The 23,771-nt window shown below is 41.1% G+C and overlaps 1 protein-coding gene across 8 annotated transcripts in view; it reads left to right on the forward strand.

Moving 5' to 3' along the window:
• Window positions 1-23,771, forward strand: part of PRR14L (proline rich 14 like) — a 37,048-nt gene that overhangs the window by 1,154 nt on the left and 12,123 nt on the right. The window contains exons 1-5 of one of the 8 annotated variants that reach the window (XM_075898010.2): window positions 418-562; window positions 2,509-3,045; window positions 12,346-12,427; window positions 13,659-13,781; window positions 17,202-22,941. In XM_075898010.2, the coding sequence (XP_075754125.2) occupies window positions 2,545-3,045; window positions 12,346-12,427; window positions 13,659-13,781; window positions 17,202-22,941 (6,446 nt within the window). In that variant the 5' untranslated portion in view covers window positions 418-562; window positions 2,509-2,544. The other 7 variants (XM_075898009.2, XM_014574783.4, XM_089775232.1 and 4 more) reach the window with 7 other exon arrangements.

The raw sequence follows: 23,771 nt of genomic DNA on the forward strand, positions 1-23,771 counted from the left end.
TAAATTTTTTCATGCCTTTCTTCATTTCTGAAAGAGAGAGTCAGACTTTGGATGGATTTTTAAGTTTTCTGATGTCTCTTCATCCACACATGCTGCATATAATAGGACACATGTCGTTTTAGTGCATAAGCTGGCAGGTATTCCACTATATCATGCCTCTAAATAGCATGATGTTAGTGTTTCTGCCCATCTGCTTGGTGGTAGGCGACAAGGCGTCTACATGGGATGGTGCTGCTGGTTTTCTGCATGTCACTGGTGTGAGGGGACAGCGGGAGAGGCACACTAGTCCCGCAGGGCTGGGGTGTGGGAAGGAATATTAAGAGTGCCTGATAGGAACGGGGCGGGGGGGGTGCTTGGAAGAATTGCAGCAGCTGAGGGAGGGAGGTGCCTAGAAGAGCCCGCCGGGCTGACGTGCGGAGGGAGGTGCGTGGTAGAGCCGTGGCGGAATGAGGGAGGAAGGTTCCTGGGAGAAGCCGACGCGCGGAGGGAGGCGCTTGGAAGAGCCCGCCGGGAGTCTTGGGAGGCGCACGGACGCGCAAGCGAGGCCGGGCGTTGGCCCGCGGTGAGCGAGCGGCAGCCAATGGCTGGGCGAGGAAGTGATGTGACCATAGAGCGGAGGAGGGGGGGCAGTGGAAAGAGCGGCGCTCGGTGGAAGACGCGAGGCTGGCGGCGGCCTGAGCCCGCTCAGGTAAAGGGGCGCCGCGCGCCCCTCCCCCACCCCGTCGCGCTTCTGTCGCACTCTAGGCCGGGGGGGGCCTTGGCTTGGGCCTGTCCCCCCCCCCCCCACTGCTGAGCTGGCCGCTCCCGATAGGGAGGGACCTGGCACCCCCAGAAAGGGGGGCTGCCCGTGGGGGGGGGGCGGGACCTAGCACCAAGGGGGCCCTTTCTGGGGGGGATGTGGAGACGTGGCAGCCCCGGGGGGGGGGGGGGGGCGCTGAGCTTGGCTGCCTGGGGCGGGGCCCCTTGTGGCAGGGGGGCGGTTCTTCCCTCTGGGGGGCCTGTGGGGCGGCCACTAGTGAGTGTGTCAATGGGCACAGGGCCCTCTGCACCCTTCCCGGGGTGATGAGAGCAGCACCAGCTGGATGGCCTATTACTTCCCTTGAGATGCCTGCGGTAAAGACTATGAAGGGTACTCGGGAGAAGTCTGGGGGGCACGTCCACACATCTGAAATTTGGAGAAAACTGAATTTTTGTTTTAAGTTTTACAGCACTTTATTATTTTTGTACTTTTTACACCCAAAAATGTCATCGCCCGCCCAGCTACCATTACGTTGTTTAAACAAATATATTGCAATGGTACAGGGCTGGCCTTACCATGAGGTGAACTGAGGCGGCCCCCTCAGGTGCCAGACTTTGGGGGGATGCCACTAGGACCCAGAGTATTGAGACCTTTCAAAGTTTTAGCCACTTGAGGGCATCATTTGAGCTCCCCTCCTTAGGTGCCAAAATGTGGGTCAGCCCTGCAATGATAGGAGAAAAAATGTGTCTGAAACTGTAGGTTCTCAGGGTACTTTTTTAAAGGGGTACTTTAGTTTAGAAAAGGTCGAAAAACACTGCTCCAGATACTGCTGGCTAGTAAATACTTTTTTTCCCTCTGCATTACCTCTCCTCCCATTTCCTACAGACACTCAGATACTCTACACAGCCTCAGTTTCAGGCTAAAGGCTTGTCTTCACTACTGGGTGGATTAATGCTGTGGCAGTTGATCCATAGGGGACTGATTTAAGAGGTCTAACTGAAGACCCACTAAATCAATCAGTCCTCATTCTCCCCATAGACTCCAGTACTCCACCCAAACAAGATGAGTAAGGGGAGTTGATGGGAGAATTTCTTCTGTCAATCCAGCATAGGATGGACCTGTGGTAAGTAGATCTAAGCTATGTAATTTGAATTGCATTAGTAATGCAACTCAAATTGTATAACCTAGATCAACTTGTCATAGAATACTAGTACTGGAAGGGACCTCAAGAGGTCATTGAATCTAGTCCCCTGCCTTCATGGCAGGACCTTGTCCTTGTAATGTAGACTTTCCCTAACCTAAGAAGTGATGTTGAGTAAGGAGAAACTTACAATGTGAGAAGAGAAATCTTGCTCTTGTTTTGTGCTGCACTTACTGTTGTGTTCAGTAATTCCTTACTTACCAGGAATTTAATTGGAACATAGCTTGTTGAACACACACATTTGAAGCTCTTATTGCTCCTCTGCTTTTGTTTCTTATTTAAGTCAGTTACAATAAAATATTGCCATACTACATTTGATGTTACTTATTATTTATTCAGGCTCAGGTTAATACTGAAAGATTCTGACTAAATATTTTGGCTTGCTGATTGAAGGGGCCTCCTTCTGTGAGTACCTTAAAAAGAGATCAAACTTCTAAATACCTGTTTTTTCTTTTTGGTGCTTCTGCTTTTTGGTGTATGCATCTTTGTCACAGACAACAACAAAACAGTGATTAATTTTGTGTATGTGTGTGCCTGTGAAGTGATTTGGTATTGTCTTTATTTTTAGAGTGAATTTTGAAAGGCACAGTCTTCATCTGCCCTGATGCTATCATCTGGAGTAGAGTCCCAAGAGAAAAGCCACCCCCATCCCCTTGATTCCTCCATGTCTGCTGTGGTACAGGAATTGTACAACGGATTGCCAGTCAGCATCTCCACTGAGATTACTCCTGGATCTGATGCTAATGTTAGACTAGATGCAAAACCTGAAGCATCAACACTTGTGCTAGCACATAATAGTAGTTTGCTGTCTGAGTGCCACAGAATTTGTGGGGTAGAAAATTGCCCCAAGGAAACTGATAATCTGGATAATGGGGGCAAGCTTATATCTCAGGAAGTGGTGGGATCTCTTTCTGAAGAGTCTATGGAGTCTAGAAACCTTGCTGAGAATGAAGAGGCCAAAACTGGAATTTTGGGAAAGCAGGACATCTGTGCTAATAGGAGCCAGAAGGAAGAGAGAGGCTCTGTTAAAAAAACACAAGATGTTCAGCAAGAGCTTGTTGGATATTGTTCTTTAGCCTCTGAAGAAAAGTGGTGGTTGAGACAGGTAAGAGACATTTGTTTCAGTGAATGTTTGTACATAGTTTCTAGCAGAGGAATTTGTTTGGCATTCAGTGACTGTGTGCGTTTTGTTCTCTTCAGTCATGTTCTTATAGCATCTTTTTGTATGAATAATTGTTTGGCTCTTCATTGTTTCATTTTTACTAAACTCATGCCTGAATTGACTACCTGCCTTTTAAACAGTATCTTTATTTGCACTTGAAGAAATATTCCTAGAATGTTATTTAGCTGGTGTGTAGCAATGTATAGAGCAAAATCTTAAAGAACAAAAAAGTATGCCCTGTGTTCTCCCCCCCCCCCCCCCAAAAAAAAAACTTAACAGATGCCAAATATGTCTCTTCCCAACTATTGAGGATGATACATTGAAATCTAAAATGTCATAATACATTAGGTTTCTTTGGTGTCTTATAATATGTATTAAAGGGGTTTAAATGTACAGATTATGTAACTTAACAGTTATAGCTGCAGTTTTCTTTTTCCTAAGCAGAATTTCTTCCCAAAATCCCCTATCTCTTTAAAAGTTTGTGTGGGAGAGGAGTTATAAGTGAAAGCTTGGTATTTTGTTTTATAAAATTAAGTTCTAACTACTCTTCTTGCTTTTTGACTGGGAATAGTGAACAAACCCTATTTCCTACCAGCAAAAGTAGGGGTACCCAAACTACAAAGCCAATAGTAGGAGTTCTAAATTTTTTTTAAATTAGCATGTTTTCAATGGGAGACATTTTCAGTTTTCGTTTTAAGCCAGGATGGTTCTTTACAGTTCAATAAAAGCTGATTTCATAGTGAAATCTCCCTGAACATATGACTAATCTTACTACTTTTTTTTGGAAGTTCTTATTTTCCAGTTCTGACTCTTTTGATCAGTGGTGCATTTTCTCACTATTTCTCTGGCTTTGGCTTTGAATAATTTCAAATCAATGTGGAGGACAAGATAACTACATAACTTTGTTCTAGATTGACGACAAAATTCCAAAATCCATTTCACCAAGGGAAAGAAAGTCTGTCTTAGTTTCTCCATGAGCTGAAAATATTGGACAGTACTGTTGTGAATTGAATGCTATTTTCTTTTGAAAATTTAAGTGATATGGGTTTAATCATGTCCAGTATCTGCTAAAGTTGTAGTGCACACTAGCCAGAACTTACCCCAAGGGACAAAATAGAAAAACTGCTTCTTCCATGAAGAGTCTTTGTCTCCTTCACTCATCATTGCCAATTAAATAGAATAGAACTCTGCTAGTGTGGATACATTTATAATTAATATGCACAAAGGCAATACTCTCTCTCCATTTCTCAGCAAGGATTTATTAGTAGAATACTGTAGTTAAGGCTCATATTTACTGCAACTTCATTATTTTACAGAATATACTAGCGAACATAGTAGTACATGAATTATCATTTTATCGATAATAAAGGATGTTTAAGAATTTTGATCTGCTTATCAGTTTTGGAGCATGACTACACTTAAAAATTGTGCATGACTACATTTAAAAATTGTGGTTAGTTTATTGCTGGCAAGTTACTAAATATAATTGCCATCTAGCTGATGCCTTAAGAAGGAAACTGATCTAGTGGTTCAAAACCAAGATACAGTGTTACAAGGCCTGGATTCTGTTCTTAGCTTTGCAACTTATTTGCTGCCACACTTAGGATAAGTCACTTAGTCTTTCTTTTATCTTACCAGTATTGTAAGCAGTATTGAAACAGTGTTTGCAATAGGAATGTTTAAAAGGGGTAACTGGGTAAATGTGTAACCATTGAAAACTCAGCAGTTAGTTACCTGCACCCACAGTGTGGAGTGACCCTACTCCTGGGAGCCAGCTGCAAGTGCTTATTAGTTAAATGTTGACAACCCTAGTTTGAAAGCACTTTGAGGTCTCTGTGGAAAGTGGTGTAGAAATGGGTAGTAATTAACTATTTTTTTGAGGAACATATAGTTGGTCACATTCTAATGCCTTCATTAATGAATTCACTTTCATAGGCATCTGGTGAAAACTACTCAACTAAGTGTAATTAAAGAAACTAAACACTAGCAAATGCTTTCTTTACATGTATGGTGATATCTAGATTGAATGTGATACTTAATACTGCTATGTGATCACATTATTACAGTATTTGGTTGAGCACAAAAAGCTGTCATTGAGGATGAAGAATGGCTTTACACCTTCTGTTTCACATGCTCATTTCCTTTGCCATCCTAGTGAAGAGGACTTTAAACTAGGTTTGATGGAGACAGGTGACCACAGCCCACAAGTAGGCAAGAAACATGAGAGATGGCTCAGAAATGGGAGGGAGCATGGGCTATAATAGCACAGATAAAGGAGGGACAAGGTAGAACTACGGGGCAAAATTAGTAAGTATCTTAGATGCCTTCAGATACTTAGAGGCTCTTGAGTCCTTGACCTATGCTCAGGCCTGTAAGTACAAGTCTAGTGGCTTTGTCCAAACTAGGGGCCCTGAGAGCAGGTCAGGCAGCAATATGAACAGTGACCCACAGTCAATAAGCCCCAGGCTCTGGTTCAGGGCAGACAGAAGAGCAAAGCAGTCTCAGTTAGTGAAGCCTTGGTTCAGGATGGGGCAGCAAGTGGAGGCAGTTCCCCAGGCAGGAATGGGGAAGGAGAGACTGCAATCATGTATGTGGGGTAGCAGGGGGGGATGCAGGCCCTTCCTACTTCACCAAGTCCTGGCCCAGGGACCTAGCAATGGCAGCTCTGGCTGCCACTAAGGCCTGCAGAGATCCAACCCACAACACACTGATACACTCTAAAATGTTATGAGATCAGCCTTACAGTTGTCAGCTTCCCCCTGGGCCACTGCCTAACTCCCCCTCAGCATCTGTCTGGTTCAGTGCTGGCTGCTGGTTCTCAGGATTTTGGTAATCTGAATCCTTGGGCAAGGTGTAGAAGATCTTCTTCAGAGCCTGGGCGTGGTGGTCCAGGCCAGTCCTCAGCCTCTCCAAGGTCCAAGTGGGCAGGCTTCTGCTTCCTGTGAGGGCTGAGACACCACTGAACTCTTGGGCGAGGCTTTTATCTTCCCTGCACCACCCCTTGGCTTCCAGGGAGTTAAATGGGCAGACCATGGCTTGGCCCACGCGGGCTCAGAGGAGGCTTCTTACCTCTCAGGGTCAGTGAGTCACAACAGATGCCTATATTCAAATGCAAGAAGTATAGGGAATAATTGAGAACTTGCTGTGTTTGTTTATTAGCACTTCTATCACATAGTTTGTATCACAGAGACTTGGTAGGATAACATGATTGAAGGGTACAGCTTGCTCAGGAGGGATAGGCAGGAAAAAAGATGTTGCCCTGTATATTAAAAATGAATACACTTGGATTGAGGTGAAGATGGAAGTGGAAGGCAGGGAGGGAGGAAGTGACCATGAAATCAGAGTTCATGATTCTAAGGAATGGTAAAAGGGAGAACAGCATAATGAAGACAATGGATTTCAGGAAGGCAGATTTTAATAAACTCAGAGCTGGTAGGTAAGTCCCATGGGAAGCAAGACTAAGAGGGAAAAACTGGAGAATTGGCAGTTTTTAAAAGGGACATTAACTGTGTACAAAAGGTAGAAAGTATGGCAGGAGATCACCCTGGATCAACTGGAAGCTCTTATACGATCTAAAAATCAAAGGAATTGTATAAAGTAGAAACTGGGTCAAAATACAAAGGATGAATATAAGCAAACACAGCTATCCAGGGGAAAGATTAGAAAGTATATTAGTAACAAGCAGAAGACCAAGGACAGAGTTGGCCCATTGCTCAGTGAAGAGGGAGAAACAACAGGAAACTTGGAAATGGCAGAGGTGTTTAATGATTTTTGTTCTGGTTTTCATCAAGAAGATGGATCAGGATGGGATGCCTAACCTAGTGAATGCTGGTGTAAATGGGGTCAGTTTAGAAGTTAAAATTTAAAAAATTACTGAAGTTAGATCTCTGCAAGTCACCAGGGCCTGATGAAATGCAACATAGAATACTCAGGGATCTGAGCCTTTAGCTATCCTCTTTGAAAAGTCATGGAAGTCAGGAGAGATTCCAGAAGATGGGAAATATAGTGCCCATCTATAAAAAGGGGAATAAGATCAACCCAGGCAACTATAGACCAGTCAGTTTAAATTCTGTGCTAGGGAAGATAATGGAGCAAGTAATTAAGGAATATGTCTGAAAACATCTGGAAGATAAGGTGATAGGTTACAGCCAGCATGGATTTGCAAAGAGCAAATCATGTCAAGCCAATCTGATGGCTTTCTTTGATAGGATACCAAGCCTTGTGAATAAGAGAAAAGCAGTGCATGTGGTATTCCTAGACTTAGTAAGGTATTTGACCCAGTCTTGCATGACCTTATCAATGAACTTAAAGAGTTTAAAGAGAATCTAGATTAAATTCATGGAGGTTAGGTCCGTAAAAGGCTACTAGCCAGGGGGTAGGAATGGTGTCCTTGGCCTCTGTTTGTCAGAGGTTGGAGATGGATGGCACGAGACAAATTACTTGATCATTGTCTTTGGTTCACCCCCTCTGGGGCACTTGGTGCTGGCCACTGTCAGCAGACAGGCTACTGGGCTAGATGGACCTTTGGTCTGACCCAGTATGGCCGTTCTTATGAAAGAGATTTAGGGGTCATAGTGGACAAGTTAAACATGAGTCAACAGTGACACCATTGCAAAAAAAGCAAACATGATTCTGGGATACATTAACAGTGTTGTGAGCAAGACAGGAGAAGTCATTCTTCTGCTCTACTCTGTGCTGATTAAGTCTCAATTGGAATATTATGTCCCGTTCTGGGCACCACACTTCAAGAAAGATGTTGAGAAATTGGAGACGGTCCAGAGAAGAGCAATAAAATGATTAAAGATCTAGAAAACATGAGCTTATGGGGGAAGACTGAAAGAATTGGGCTTCTTTAGTTGAGAAGAGACGACTGAGAGGGGACATGATAGATAGCGGTTTTCAACTAAAAGAGTGTTACAAAGAGGAGGGAGGAAAAATTGTTCTAGGCCTCTGAGGATAGGATAAGAATCTATGGTCTTAAATTGCAGAAAAAGAAGTTTAAGAATATAAGATTAGCCATAATGGGTCGGCCCAAAGGTTTATCCACCCCAATACCCTATCTGCTGACAGTGGCCAATGTGAGGTGTCCCAGAGGGAGTGAATCAAACAAGTAATGATCAAGCGATCTCTCTCCTGTGATCCATCCCCCACCCTCTGACAAAAGGAGGCTAGGGACACCATTTCTTACCCATACTGGCTAATAGCCATTAATGGACTTAACTAGATAAATTAATGGAAGTTCTCTTTTAAACTCTGTTCTAGATCTAGCCTTCACAACCTCCTCAGGCAAGAAGTTCCACAGATTGGCTATGTGCTGTGTGAAGAAGAACTTCCTGTTTGTTTAAATCCTGCTGCCCATTAATTTCATGTGGTGGCCTCTAGTTCTTATATTATGGGAACAAGTAACTTTTCCTTATTCACTTTCTCCATACAACTCATGTGGATAAACATATCATTTAACTCACTATTTGTGCCCATTATGGAAGGTCTGCACAGAACTGCATACTTCAAACCACCTTAGATTGTGCATGCTTAAAGGGTACACACTAGGGATGTTAGTGTATAGTTTAAATGATTAACTGATAAGCCTGTATCAGAGGCAACCAAGGCGGGGGAAGTTGGGGGGGGGGGGGTGAGGTGGGAGCTGGCTTTTAAGTTGCTCCAAATGAGTACCAAATCCTGTGGAGCCACCTGCCCCTCACCCCCCAGCCATGCTGCTGTCTCTGATAGGAAGAGGCATCAGTGCGGAGGGTGAGGGGGCAGGTAGGAGCCGGTGCAGGTGTGAAGTTGGCTTTTAAGCCAGCTCTCCATGTGTGCTGGCTCCACAGAGCTGCCTGTCCCCTCCCACCGCAGCCTCTGTATCAGAGGCAGCAGCACGGAGGGTGTGGGGAGAGAGCAGGCAGGATGCCAGAGTTCTGCCTGCCACCCTTTGCTCCTGCCTCTGATACAGACGCATCAGTGCAGGATGGCAGGAGGCTCCCTGGGAGTGGAGCTGGGAGCACACTGGCTGCTGGCTATGCCCTCAGGGGAGATTATTGTAGTAACAGCATAACCACTAAACATTGTTGTGGCTACGCAATTACTAAAATAACATCCAACATCCCTAGTATGCACCTTCTAAGATCAGCTGTATGGTGTGAATTAGGGATGTAATATATTAAATGGCTAAATGGTAAACTGATATGTATTAGTCTTAACGTTAATATATTATAGTTAACGTTTCATTGGGGCTGAGGAGAGGTGTCACTTTCTCCACAACACTTGTGATTTTACAGACATCTATCATATCCCGCCTTAGTCTTCTCTTTTCCAAGCTGAAAAGTCCCAGTCTCTTTAGTCTCTCCTCCTATGGGACCTGTTCCAAACCCCTAATCATTTTAGTTGCCCTTCTCTGAACCATTTCTAATGCCAGTGTATCTTTTTTGAGATGAGACAACATCTGTATGCAGTATTCAAGATGTGGGCGTATCATGGATTTATAGAAGGGCAATACAGTGTTCTCCATCTTATATTCTCTATCCCTTTTTTAATTATTCCTAACATCCTGTTCAATTTTTTTTTTTTTTTTTGGCGGCTGCTGCTGCACACTGCTTGGACGTCTTCAGGGAACATCCACAATGACTCCAAGATCTTTCCTGATTAGTTGTAGCTAAATTAGCCTCCATTATATTATACGTATAGATGGGGGTTATTTTTTTCCAATGTGCATTACTTTACATTTATCCACATTAAATTTCATTTGCCGTTTTGTTGCCCAGTCACTCAGTTTGGTGAGATCTTTTTGAAGTTCTTCACCGTCTTCTTTGGTCTTAAATACTTTGATCAGTTTAGTATAACCTGCAAACTTTCCCACCTCATTGTTTACACCTTTCTCCAGATCATTTATGAATAAGTTAAATAGGATTGGTCTTAGGACTGACCCTTGGGGAACACCATTAGCTACACCTCTCAATTCTGAAAATTTATCATGTATTCCTACCCTTTGTTTCCTGTCTTTTAACCAGTTCTCAGTCCATGAAAGGATCTTCCCTCTTATCCATGACAACTTAATTTACTTAAGAGCCTTTGAGGAACCTTGGCAAAGGCTTTCTGGAAAGCTAAGTACACTATATCTACTGGATCCCCCTTGTCCACATGTATGTTGACCCCTTCAGAGAACTCTAATAGATTAGTAAGACATGATTTCCTTTTACAGACACCATGTTGACTTTTGCCCAATAAATTATTTTCTGTGTCTGAGAATTTTATTCTATACTGTTGTTTCAACTGATTTGCCCGGTACTGATTAGTTTAGGTTGGACACGAGGAAAATCTTCCTGTCAGGGTAGTTAAACACTGGAATAAATTGTCTGGGGGGGTTGTGGAATCTCCATCGCTGGAGATACTGACAAGCAGATTAGAGACACCTATCAGGGATAATCATTCTAGACAGTGCTTGTTTCTGCTATGAGGGCAGGGGATTGAACTCATAAGAATGGCCATACTGGGTCAGACCAAAGATCCATCTAGCCCAGTCTCCTGTCTTCTGACAGTGGCCAATGCCAGTGCCCCAAAGGGGTGGACCAAAGACAATGATCAAACAGATTGTCTCCTGCCATCCTTCTCCAGCCTTTGACAAATAGAGGCCAAGGGCACCATTCCTTACCCCACAGTTAATAGCCTTTTATGGGCCTAACCTCCATGAATTTATCTAGTGTGTTTTTTTTTTTTTTTTAACTCTGTTATAGTCAGAGGGACTTGACCTCTTGACGTTCCTTCCAGCTCTAGTATTCTGTGATTCTAATTTTTTCCCATGGTTCATCAGTAGTCCAAGATAAGACTTTGAATTCTTTTCTAAAATTTGTGGTTAGTTTTAAGTTTGAATTAAGTTCTCAAATGTGTTTTTGAGCCAGACAAGGATGAATAGATGTGAGTGCTAATGAAGATACTGTCAGAAAACAGCATGTTTTTCGTAGACTTTAACCTGGAGCTGCTGTCTCCTTGCTCAGCCATTCCAGATCTTACTCTCAGGATTTTGTTAATCTTGAGTGCATGCTCAATGATTATAGATCTGTTTAAATATCCAACATCCAAGTTAGTGGCTGTTGACGCTGTACTCTTTTTAAATGGATGACTGGATATTAGGTTACCAGGCTGCTCATTGACCCTTCTGGGTAGAAAATGAGCCTCTACCCCAGCGGTTCCCAACTTTTCCAGATGGGGACCCATTTTGACAATTCAGGAAGACTTGGTGACCCAGGGCAATTCAAAAAATGTGTGACTGGCTCCTTAAGAGCCACCTGGGGAGACACCTGGTGACCCTTTTGAAATGTAATGGCAACCCATATTTGGGTCCTGACCCATAGGTTGGGAAACTCTAGGCAATTCTGTAGAGCCCTCCTCTTAATGGAGGATGGTCCTAGGGATAACCTTCTTAGTCCTGAGACATGGTTCCCCACACTTCTCCCTAGTCCATCTAACCAGTACAGGGAGACTCCAGTACATCTGTTCCATGTAAATTTCTTGAACTGTCCATATTTCAGTGGTGCATCTTAAAGAAGTGTGCCATTCTTAGAAACAGTAGTATCTAAAGAATGTGTACTCCTGTGTGTGTTCCTTCATCCCTCAACAAAATTTAGGAAACATAGTGCATAAAACTATTCATGTAATAGTAAATTGGTACCGTTAAAGTACTCAGAAAATGAAGAGATTAAGGTTTTGATAGTTAACTATTCCAAATAGAAACTGGTAACTCAGTGAGTAGGGTAATTTCTGCATATTTTTTTCACCTGTACAAGGGATTCTATTAAGGGGAATTATGATTGATTATGATTGATTTGGGGTTTAATGAATGATTATCATTCTGTTTCATATTGGGACACTTTTCATTGTATTTAAATCGACTTACTGCTCTAGGTGCTACTTTGCCAAGACTTTATTGGTGTTCAGTTTAAATCTTCTCTGGACATACCTCTCTCCCTGAGGATAGGAAAGACCAATATGGTATCTTCAACAGTGTTTCAGAAAGGAAGGAAAGTTTCCATGCTAAGTGCTTACAGTTTATTTGCCTTTATTAACCTTCCTAAATGTGTTTGAATGTGTGACTTTCTCCCTCCATTTCACCCCCAAAATCTACTTTCTACGTCCAGAGCAAGGACTGGTTGAGCAGGTACAGTCCCTGAAGTTTAGTAATAGTCTCTGAAAACTATTATTAGTCAGTCTCGGGTGTTGCTGGTATCTTAGTGACTTGTTCCTTTATTTCAGGAGGACCCTCAGATAAACCAGAGTGGGAAAGAAGTTTCAAGAATTTGCTGCACTGAAATGGCAGAGCCTCTGAAGAGTAAAGGTGCATATTTCAAATATTTAGCTTGTTTTTTTCCTCAGGATCCTCTTTATTTCAGAGTGTAGTGTGAATGATTGCAAGAATAGCTCCTCTGATCTTTTTGGTAGTGGGAGTTGGTATTTTATAAGGAGAGAGTGTGTGAAAGGGGTCACAATACAAAAGTTGGGAGAACCAGCAGTGTAGAACAATAGCAAGCTTACTCCAATGCTCTTTCCTGGCCTTGTGCTCATGTGACTGAAATGCTTTGATGAAGAGCGTGTGTGTTAAGAAGTTCTTAGTCTGAAATACTTGTTGATTCCAGTGTAGATGCTCTTGTTAATCAGTGGGGTTTTTTTATTAATCAGTGGGGTTTTTTTATAACCTTATTTCTAAAAAAACCCAACATACATGAAAATATGGATGGTAGAGAGGTGGAAACAAAACAAACAATGAATGACTCCATCACCAGGTAACACGTTAGAATATGCAATTTCCAAACTTGGTATTCCTGTTAATGATCCATTCCTGTATGCTTCTGACCACAAATGCTTTGATCACTTTACCTTCATCTGATGGGTATTCTCTCTCTCCTGTTCTATCTTGTATTCTCAGTTATGACAGATTCTGTTGGCATCATATTAACAGAACTCAAATTTCAAATAGATTATTTGGTCTGTGTATGCATGCAATTTGGTTGCTGCAGATGTATCTGTTTGCAGCTGTTCTGTGAATTCTTGTCATTAAGTTTGAGCAAATAAAGAAATTGAAAATTCTATCCCAAATCTTGTGACTTCCCTTTGAACAAAACTATCTCTGTAATGACCAGAAGTAAACACAAAATGAAATTTGTTGTGGAAATAACTCTCATTAAGATGTGTTCTGATGCAGGTAGTTTTAATTTGAGAATTTTCCATGATGCACCATATATTTTGCCATGAAGTTTTACTAAATTCATAAAATGCCAGGTAGAAAAACTGCTTCATTGTACGTGTTTATAATTGACCACCTAGCATAGGAAAGAGTGCAATGAAGAGTACATCTATGCTGCAATGTTATTTCGGGATTTTGGAGTATCCCGAAATAGCTATCCCATGTCTTCACAGCAAGCCCATTACTTCAGACTCCCTGTTACTCCTTGTAGAATGTTAAGGGATGTTTCGGAATTGTGCTTTATTTCAAAATTTGGCACTGTGTAGATGGCGGCAAGTGACAAAATAAGCAAATTGAGCTATGCAAATTGCGTATCTTATTTCAGACACACTCCCAAAGAGACCAAGGAGGGCTGTTGCATGTTTTGCATGGTACCAAGGCAGGGGCCTTCAATCTTATAAATCTCAGAAGGTGGTTGGGAGAAGGAATTATAGTGGTGTTAAATCAGGTAGGTTCCAGATTATGGAATTTGTTTTTTTAAAAAGTCAGCAGATCTTGGATTTATCTACTTCAAAAAAAATTAAAGTTAAGAAACCCTTATACTTGCCGCTCTAATAGTCAAGTCAGAAAATGTTCAGTTAAGATTGCACATGCAGCCTTTAATTCTATGCCTTCTGTATATACACTGATAACACTTCTGAATTATGTACAGTGTTTTTTTTAAACCCTGTTAAAATCTTGGTCTTCACAACATCCTCTGCAAGAAGGAGTGTGCTGTATGAAGAAAAGCTTCCTTTTGTTTTAAACTTGCTGCTTATTTATTAGGCTACTCCTAGTTCTAATGTTCTGGGAACAAGTAAATAACTTATTCACTTCTCCACACAGGTCATGATTTTATAGACCTCCATAATATCCCCCCTTAGAAAAGAGGTGACTAAATTGAAAAGTCCAAGTCTTTTTAATCTCTCTTCATATGGTACCCATTTCAAACCCCAAATCATTTTTGTTGCCCTCTTTCTGAACCTTTTTCAATGCCGATATATCTTTTTTTTGAGATGAGGCAACCACATCTGTATGCAGTATTCAAGATGTGGGCATACCATGGTTTTATATAGAGGCAATAAAATATTCTGTCTTATTCTCTATCCTTTTTTATTGCTTCCTAACATGTATGTATGGAATAAACTATACATATATAGTATACCATATTTAAGAATAAAGCCTAAGGTAATCATGAATTTTTTGTGCATGCTTGAGCTACATACTTTTCTAGCCAAAATAGTTTACAGCTGACTGCCTCATCCATTTAATTTCACAAAAGAAAGCTTTATTGCTTATAGGGAACTGCAAAAAGCCCAAGACTGTTTCTACTAAATGTTATGCTGTTTGGACAGGACTCTCTCTATGAAATTGTCCATTTTCTTCTCTCATTGTCTTGGTATATCTCACCAGTTTTATCAACCTGTGGCACCTAAGTTCCAGGAAAGATGGTTAATTCTCTGTGCAAGTGACTAAAGAACAATATGTCTAGTTTGTCAAAGGGTTACTGAACCTGAACAGCATTTTGATATCTGTAAATGACACCTGAGCAGCTGGCATGCATACACAAAGGAGAAACCAGTACAAAGGAGGAAGGAACCATGACACGGGCTCATAAAATGAAATTCTACTGTCATGATAAACTAGCTAAACACACCAACAGTTAATAGGCTCAAAAAAGAGGACCCTTCATCTCTATTTTGTAATTGCACATCAGGTTTTTGATCAACTCTCACTGGATTTAGTTATGTCAAGATTGAGCAAAAAGTCACCTAGATTTCTTTCCAGGAAAAGGAACACCAAGGGAATTAATATTTAGTCCAAGCAAGAATTTCAGCTTTTTTGTCTTGCCACCTGTGTTCATACTCTGCAAAATTATACAATCAGCAAGAAGAGGACCAAGGTGATTCTGATTGTCTTAGTGGCCAAAGAACCTTGATCTTCTGATCTGATTAGTCTATTGTTCTGTCTGTTCCTTTCTTCAGGAGAATTTATACATTTTGTAAGTCCAGTTCTGAGCCTGAGCGAGAAAAGTGATGTTTAGCTACACGGCACTCGAAGAAAAGAAATAATTGAAAAGGGACAGGCTGGCCTCCTTCACCACCTTACCTACATCACATGAGGTTGCCCAGCACTCTCTAGTCTAGAATCTGGTCATGGGTTCAAGAACCAATAAGTTCAGTTATGCAGTGCATGTCAAACCAAATATGTGTTCTGAAGTCCCTAGAACAGGACTTGACAATATATCTAAAATATCCAATTGTAAAATCCCACATTGCAACCCTATTCGGTGCACTGGATTCAACAGAAGATAAAACTTTGTTCTGTCCTGACACCAGAAAGATAGAAATGATGGCTAATTAATCTTTGACGTGTATTGCCACAGGTGACTCTAAGTGAGCAGTGGCCTACCCTATTTGCTTCCAGGCTCACCCCAGCCAACTCATCCAGCGCTCTAGCAGGGGAGTGGAGCTGGGGTTTACCCCGCTCTGCAAAGTACTGCTGTCAAGGAACAGGATCTGGGAACTGGGGCTTACTGCACTCAGCCAGGTGGAGGCAATTATTCCAGCATTGCCCACCCACCTGAAATCAGGGCTCTCCCAAATGAGCCCTTCTGGCTACGCCACTGGTATGTGGAATATTGCACTAGTGCAGAATCTTCTGTAGGTGTCAGAATGGCACTCCAAATATACAGTACATCTTGGTACAGTCTGATCTTACAGTATCTTCATTTTGTACCAGCTGCCTGGTGATCCAGGTAGCCTTTTAGGTGTCTGTACCTGAGTGGATCAAAGTGAGTGGATCAAACTTCTAAAGCTTGAATTCTTACACTCCTTCAAGGCTAGCTCCTTTACCTGTAAGAGCTGTGACGGCTCTATGGGCAGATACGCACTGCAGTACTTATAAGGGAAATTGTAAGGCATGCAATTGAACCTCTACTCATATGTTTACTAGTTCTTTAAGATAGACCTGCAAGCTTCATTGGATGCTTTCCTTGGTGGAGGAGTTCTGCACACGGTGGCACTTTCCAGGTATTAAGTAGTGACGGAGAATAAATAGAATGCTAAGTGTATTCATGGAGCATGAGATATCTTTGACAGTCTTAGCATAACATACTGAACACCTGTACTAAAAGGTCTTGGATTCCTAATCCAGATTTACCAAAGTAGGAAAAAATTTCAAATGAAACGAGTGGAAGGAGACAGGGGTTAATTGGCACATAAGTAGAGGCTGCTAAAAGGAAAATCCTTCTTTTCCAGAGTGGGAGAAGGTAATAAAGGGAGTGCCTGAGAGGGGGAGGGGGAAAGCTTACAGAGAAATAAAAATTCAAAACATTCTTGAAATAGTTGCTCCATTGCAAAATTTCATTTAAACTGTGCATACATGTCTTCCTCTAGTTCCTTGTCTGCACAAGAATAGTAGTAGCCAGTACAAAAGTTATAGTAAGAGGAGACTTTTTAATCTTCCCATTAAACAGTTAGGGGAGTAAATTAATTCCCCTCAGATGATTTAAATACACATCTTGTCTACTTGTGTTAATTTGCAGTTCTTCAGAGAAAAATGCTACTGAAAATAAGCACTGCCACTAATTTTATAGAACTCAAAGATCTCTGGCTCTGAACTCTGGAATGTCAGCAACCTGAAAATACAGAATATTGGATCCATACTAGTTTTGCTCAGAATCCATGGGTTTTACAGTTAAGATTCAATGAGAATTTTGATATGTTGCAAAACAGAGTGATGGTGGGGTTTGTCAAAGTTATCATTAAGTATTAGCAAAACTGTACTGCTCATAACTGTATATTAAATGTTGAGTAATGAAGAAAGTAAGATGGAACTGTTTTTAATTTAGTGTGCAGTACTAAATTTTTATTTTTTTCTTGTGCAGAAGAAAACCAAACAAATGTACAGGTGACACCTGAAATTCTGCCAAAGCCCACTGAAGAAATACAAGGTATGAAGGCTGTTGGGACTAGGATATTTAGTAAAGCAGGACACGGGAATTACAGAGTGAGTAAAGGTCTTCCAACTGAGACAAATGAATGCCCAGATATAGACATTATCACGGCCAGTGGTGAGGTTTCAGAAACCAGTACTTTATTTTCCATAGAGCCTTTAACAGTTGTGGAGACTGGCTCAACAAAAGAATATCCTCACGAAGAAAAAGAATATAAAGGATTAACAACCTGTACTACTATATCATTGACCACAAGGGATTGTACAATCTCTTATTCGGAGACTGGAGAAATAGGCTTGTTTAGATCAAGCCATGTTAATGGAAGTAATATAACACCTGCCAGTTACCAGACTTATGAGCAAGATGAAGAAAACAACCCTCATAACTACAGTGCTTTTCATATATCTCAAAGTAGTGAAGTTGATATACCTCTCTCAAAAGAAAGTTCTGAAGCTTTAAGGGCTCCACTGAAGAGTTTGTGTGGTCTGGATTCTGAAAATATGCCACTAGAAGAGAACACTGAGTTCTGTGAAATACAGGAAGCATATCTTGCTAATGAAAGAGAGAGACCAAGTTGTAATGGTGGTAGTCAAAGAACTGAATTTCTGAAGAACTGGATCTCCAGACCTGTGATGGAAGAACAGCTCTCTCCAGTCCAGAGTGGAGAAATAGCCACTGATAAGGCTGAACAATTGGAAATGGATAGTTGCACTGACCATTCACCCAGTTGTGGTTATGGGAAAGTTGCTGAAATCAGGAGAGAAACTGCAACGAAGAACAGTTGTGACATGAATAATGGGCATGACGTTCATTCAGAGAGCTCTGATTTGCCAATTCCTAGTTCTGTTGCTTCATCAGCAGAATTTCCACCAGGAGACTTAATCTCTTCAGAAATTAACTTTAAAAAGGATGGGAACCAGTGGCAAATAGGTATTAATGATGTATGTTGGGGTGGTGTAGTAAAACGATGTACAAAGGAAAATAACACTTTATTGGTGAATACAAAAAACCTTGTCAGTATTGAGACTGGAGACTTGCATACATGTTCTAGTAATGGCTACAATAAATATGCAAACTCTCTTCCCACTGTTCATGACTCTCTGGACTATGGCACCAAGTTGGATGATGTTTTTCTTGAAGCACCACTGGTTGAAAAAGAAGTTAGCAGCAGTTCAGTGATAGAAGATCTGGATAATAGTTCTGAAAAAACTCCAGAAGCAATTAGTGTTAATGTCAACCTGTCTACGTACAAAGAAACAGACTTTACTTGCACATCAAGTGAAGCTCTTGGTCATGATGCAAAAGAATCAAGAGTACCTCAGGGGCTTCCAAGTGAACCTTATTATGGTAATGCCGATGCAGTTTCAAACAGAGATTTGTGCCTGGACAGGCTACCTAAAAACATACCCCTCCTTGCTTCTGCAAAGCTGGAAGCACAATCTGTGGGCCTTCAGCTTAAGAATGAAGAATTGTCTTTAGCAAATCATAGTTTCAATATTACTTATGTAACAAGTAAAGGTTCCCAGAAAAGCATGAACTCTGTACTGAGGCATACAAAGAAGATTGTCACCAATATGGAAAATGAAAAAAGTGACACGTGTATTCATAATGACCAGTATATGGAATACCACTGTTCAGCTGTTAAGGACTGTTTCATCTTATCTGATGGTACCAGCTTGGATAATGCTATGCTGAACAAGGATTCTTTTAAAGCTCAGATTGAGTTGAAGACTGAAAAAGCTACTTGCTTGGAAACACAACAGTTACTTGTACCTAATGATGAAAAAGCAGTCAGCCTTCCTGAGGAGAACATTCATTTAGCATGTGAATCTGTTCCTCGTGCAGATGATTGGAATTGCAATTGTGTGTTTAAGAAGATGCCAAATTATACTTCCGCAGCAGAAAGGTTGTTGCATTCAGCTGGCATTCTTGATGATCTAATAATGGACTCATTGGAAGTGAAGAGTTCAAATACAAATATTGAGGTAGAAAGCTTGAAACGCTATGATGATGCTTGTGAAAATACAAAGGAAAGGCTAGATTCTGACAACATAGAAAAAATTACTGTTACGCGTAAGGGACAAGAACAGATTAACTCTTGTGCATTACAGAAAGATGAAAAGGATAAAATAGAAATTCTGGATAGTGTAAACGCTTACAAAGACAGTCACCATGATGAGGCCAGTGAGCAGTCAGTCAGCACAGATGTGAACAAAAGCAAGGATCAAGATGGACACCAAATATACAACACAACAGTGGTCCTGGGAGAGAGAGAACTAAAGATGTACAAGACGACTGCATTACCTTGTGAATACCATCTCTCTGAAGACACTGTTTCAAAGAGTGATGCAGACTCCAGTATTCCAAGTCACAAAACATGTTCTAAGCAATCCTTTGATTTAGAATTGTCATGTTTTCAACATTCAGAGCAACTAAATGATACTGTTTGTCAGGTGGAAAATCAAAATCTTGCGTGTCAAATTGAGCTTATTGGACCAGTTTCTCACAAGCAAAATGAAACCCGGGTAGCAAATGAAGTTCTAGAGTTCCAACACTGTGACTTGGACAACTCAAAGCACATATCAAACACTGGTGTGCAAACTATAACAAGTTCAGTGGAACAACCTGTGAGAGCAATCTGCTCCAAGGAAAATGAATTGTTAACTCTAAAAGATGAAAAGAGAACTCGATTGATTCATGAGTTTTTAGAAGAAAAGATTTTTCAAGGACCTTACCAAAAAATTATGGTAGATACAGACTTATCAGAATATACAGTCATCAGTGATTCATCAGAAGCAAAGAAAGTAGAATTAAAAGAATCCAATAATGTAGGTGCCGGTTCCAGGGAAGATCATGGAATTTTTAAAGACAGTACAGTAAATGCAGACCATTCAGAATACACAGACTCTGTCAGTAGTGCAAAGGAGGATCAAAAAGAATATACAATACTGGTAGAAAATTCCAAACTTTCTCCATTAGTGAACATTGGTAGCTTGGTTATGGATCCAGAAAATAAAATTAAGACCATTGTTGATTCCTTTTCTGTCTTTCTTTCAGCCTCCAAGAGTCTTTCATGTGTGCCAGAAGAAACAGCTATCATTCCAGGAATCAGAAGAGAAACCTGCTTACTGTTGGATTCTGCAGTAAATCATAGAATTGTAGAAATAAAGAAAACTTGTCCTCAGTCAGGATTTGTGACTTTTACAGTTGCTGATGGTCCAGAGAGCAAGAACCCAGTGCAGTCAGAAGAATTCTGTGTGAACCAAGAGCTTTCCAGTGCTAAAGATGTAATTTCTGAAACCCCTTTAGCTCTGAGCTCAGAAATCTGCCTACCACAAAGAGATGAACTGCTTGCAACATCTTGGAATGTACAAATAGCTGACCAGGATTCATCTTCAACGCATGCCCTCTGTAATGACTACTCTGCTACAGACCCTCTTGTGCAGACACTTGAGAGAAGAACTGATAGCAGTGACAGCTCATCTGAAGCGAGAGAGAAAGCAATTAGCTCCCTAAATGAAGTTAAATTAGAAGTGTATACGGCAAGTCATGCTCGCAGCAGTGAGAGTTCTGTAAGTGCAGGGGATAGCGAGCCAGTTGTAAAAGAGATGGATGTAACTTCATCTGATAATAATGATTGTGTCGCCGATCACTCAGAATTAGTAAGTGTTAAGTTGCTTTCAGAAACTGTAGACAGTTATCTGGAGTCTAAAGACTTAATTAACAGTGAGACATCAGACATCCATCAGACAACAGATAGCAGGAAGCCATCAAAAAATGACACAGAAGCATCTTTAAAATGTCTCGATTTCAGTGAAGTGTGTCAGTCTTATGAATTAAGTTCACACAGCAAAGACAACAGCAATGAAGTTAGAGACTCAATGAAGACTCCACATGACTCAGTCAGTGCAGAAAATGAGGTGCCTGATGCAGAAAGACTGGCGTTCACCTACTTTGTCCAAGCTCTTAAGCAACAGATGTGTGAAGAAACTGAAGTATGTGCAGCTCGAAACTTTCTACTCCATGTGGGACACATGCAGCAAATACAGGAGTCAAAAGACCAAGAGTCAGCAAAAATCCCATGTCAGGGCAGTGTGGTGTATGATACTGAGTCTTTAGAAGCTTCAGATGAATTGGTGGTATCTTCAGTAGTTACGAAGACTGAAAGTCCTAGAAAGCAGTTCTTTGCTGCCATAAGCAGTATTAGTGATGATAAACAAATATATAGCACTTTACAAGAAGTCAAAAGGCCAAAGATTTCTAAGAATGATGATTCAGAGCATATGAAGACTATGACCTCAGAAGTGGAAAGCCTGAGTGTTCATTTAGGGTCTCGCATTGAATTGTCAGCAGATAATACCCCTCTTGTTCCTTTTCCTCTCTCACTACCACAAGCTAAAAGCTTTGCTAAGGATGATGAAATCCATGGTGCCTTTAGAAACACATGCAAATCAAAAAGACTTTTCCCAGTAAAGCAGCAGACAAAAAGGAAGTGCGTAAAAACTCCCACATGGGATGAACTTAAAACTGTGAGAGAGAATAAAAAAGTTAAAAGCTCAGCTTTTAAAAGGAATTCCCCTGATGCTGTTCCTATGCAAGAACACAACCTTCTCAGCCCTATATATTTTGCACGTACACGATCAGCAAAGAAAGTAGAAATAGCAAGGAGACTGAACCTCATGTCAAAGAAGAAAGCCAATAAGTGCAGTTTGTTGAACCGTTTGAAACTTAGTAAATGTACCAAAGAACCAACACTACTAAGCAGACTGTCTACAATGGCCAGTAATTTACTGGCCTTACCCAAAAGCAGCCACAAGTTAAAGACTGTGCAATGTTCCTCTGAACTACCAATGATTGAAAGGTCCAGACAAACTAGATCTAAAAGACTACTAGAAGTTTTTTCATGCATTAACATGAAGATAAAATCTCAGCAGGGTGATGGCTTGTGCACCAAAATGTTCAGCTTTCAGCCATTGGCACTTTATCCTGTAGTCTCTTCCAAAATGTACATTTTAGACTTAAGTAGCAACATTCCATCAGTCTTCAATACTCCCATTTCCCCAATTTCTTTTCACATAAATTTGGACTTTGATTCTTTGATAAACCTCACAGGGATTACATCCCAACATTGTGTACCTGATAGACCAGCTTTAGGAGAGGCACTAGTACATCCGTGTCAGCCTTCAAAATGGACTTTCTCTTTCCTCCTGCCCCAAAGCTGCTCAGATATAACAGCTTTCAGGGAAGACACCAAACTCAGTAATGAGCTGCACTCTTCTGGTCTGTCTCTAACCACCACAGAGGCTGTAACCTCTAGTGATAATTGTAGGAGAAATCCCATAGCTAAAAGAGCAGGGTGCTCCATGCTTGGCCTTCACACAGTGCTAGCACTTTCTTCCCCTCAATGTTACAGGATCTGGACAAGAAGAAGAAATGTAACCAGTCGAATTCCTACTGTCCAGAGACTTTTTATATCGCAAATCACACAGGGCTTGACAGGGTTAAGGTCTCCAAATTCCGTATCAGATGACCTCTTCTCTTCATTGCCCAACTCACTGGGCAAGGTACTTGCCTTATGGATCCAGCATGGCCCTTCTGCCTGTCCCTCCGAATTCACTCCTCTCCATTCCAATCACTGCAAGTGGCAGCCAAGTCTGGGCATCGAGAGCAGGTAAAAATCCATCAACTTCTTTCTGAGAATAAATACATAGTGTATATAGTTGCAGCTTTTTTTGGGGAGGAGAGGGATATTAGCGCTTAGAGTAGAGGGTTAGTTTCCAGTAGTCCATGTATAATCTTGCACACTCCACTGAAGAAATGGTTCAGTAGAAAACACTTCCAGACAGAACTGCCTCCCTTGGATGAATTTGAATACATTGTCATTGGTTTCTTTAATGATCTTCTCTTCTGGCAGGACCATTATCTCATCACCTTCTCTCTCCCTGCAATACGTACACCTCATAGTCCCAGCATATATATTGCAGAAATGTGAGCTACTTCATTAAACTCTGTTCCAAATGACTGCAGAGTTTCTCTATTTTTGAAGCAGGAAGGGGTTTTTTTTTTTTTTTTTTGTTCAGATGCATGGACTAACTATTAAGCTTGAGCAATGGACAAGATGGGTTTACCGAGCTGTGCAAGCTTTAAATCTGAACAGAAAGGAATAATTGTATTGTACCCAGTTAAACTTTTAATTGCATTCTAATAATTGTTCTACATTAATTTTTAACTATAACCAGTTTTGTATGACTATTCCATTTACTATTTCTTCAAGATGTACTGCTGGCATAAGTGCAGCTCCACCAAGATCACTGAATGGTCTTGGCCGCCTTATCAAACTATTCTTCCCTCATTTATATTTAAAGCCCTTCTTCCCCCGACCCCCACCCCACCCCCCGGCTGCTAATTGCATGAGAAGAAAGGTGGATTTTTTTTACATGGGGAAAGAGGAAAAATGGGCCTTTGATTCTGCAGCTGGTACAAGCTTTGTGTGTGAAATTT

The sequence above is a fragment of the Pelodiscus sinensis genome, chromosome Z (assembly GCF_052426305.1).
Source record: "Pelodiscus sinensis isolate ZL-2025 chromosome Z, ASM5242630v1, whole genome shotgun sequence".
NCBI lineage: Eukaryota > Metazoa > Chordata > Testudines > Trionychidae > Pelodiscus > Pelodiscus sinensis.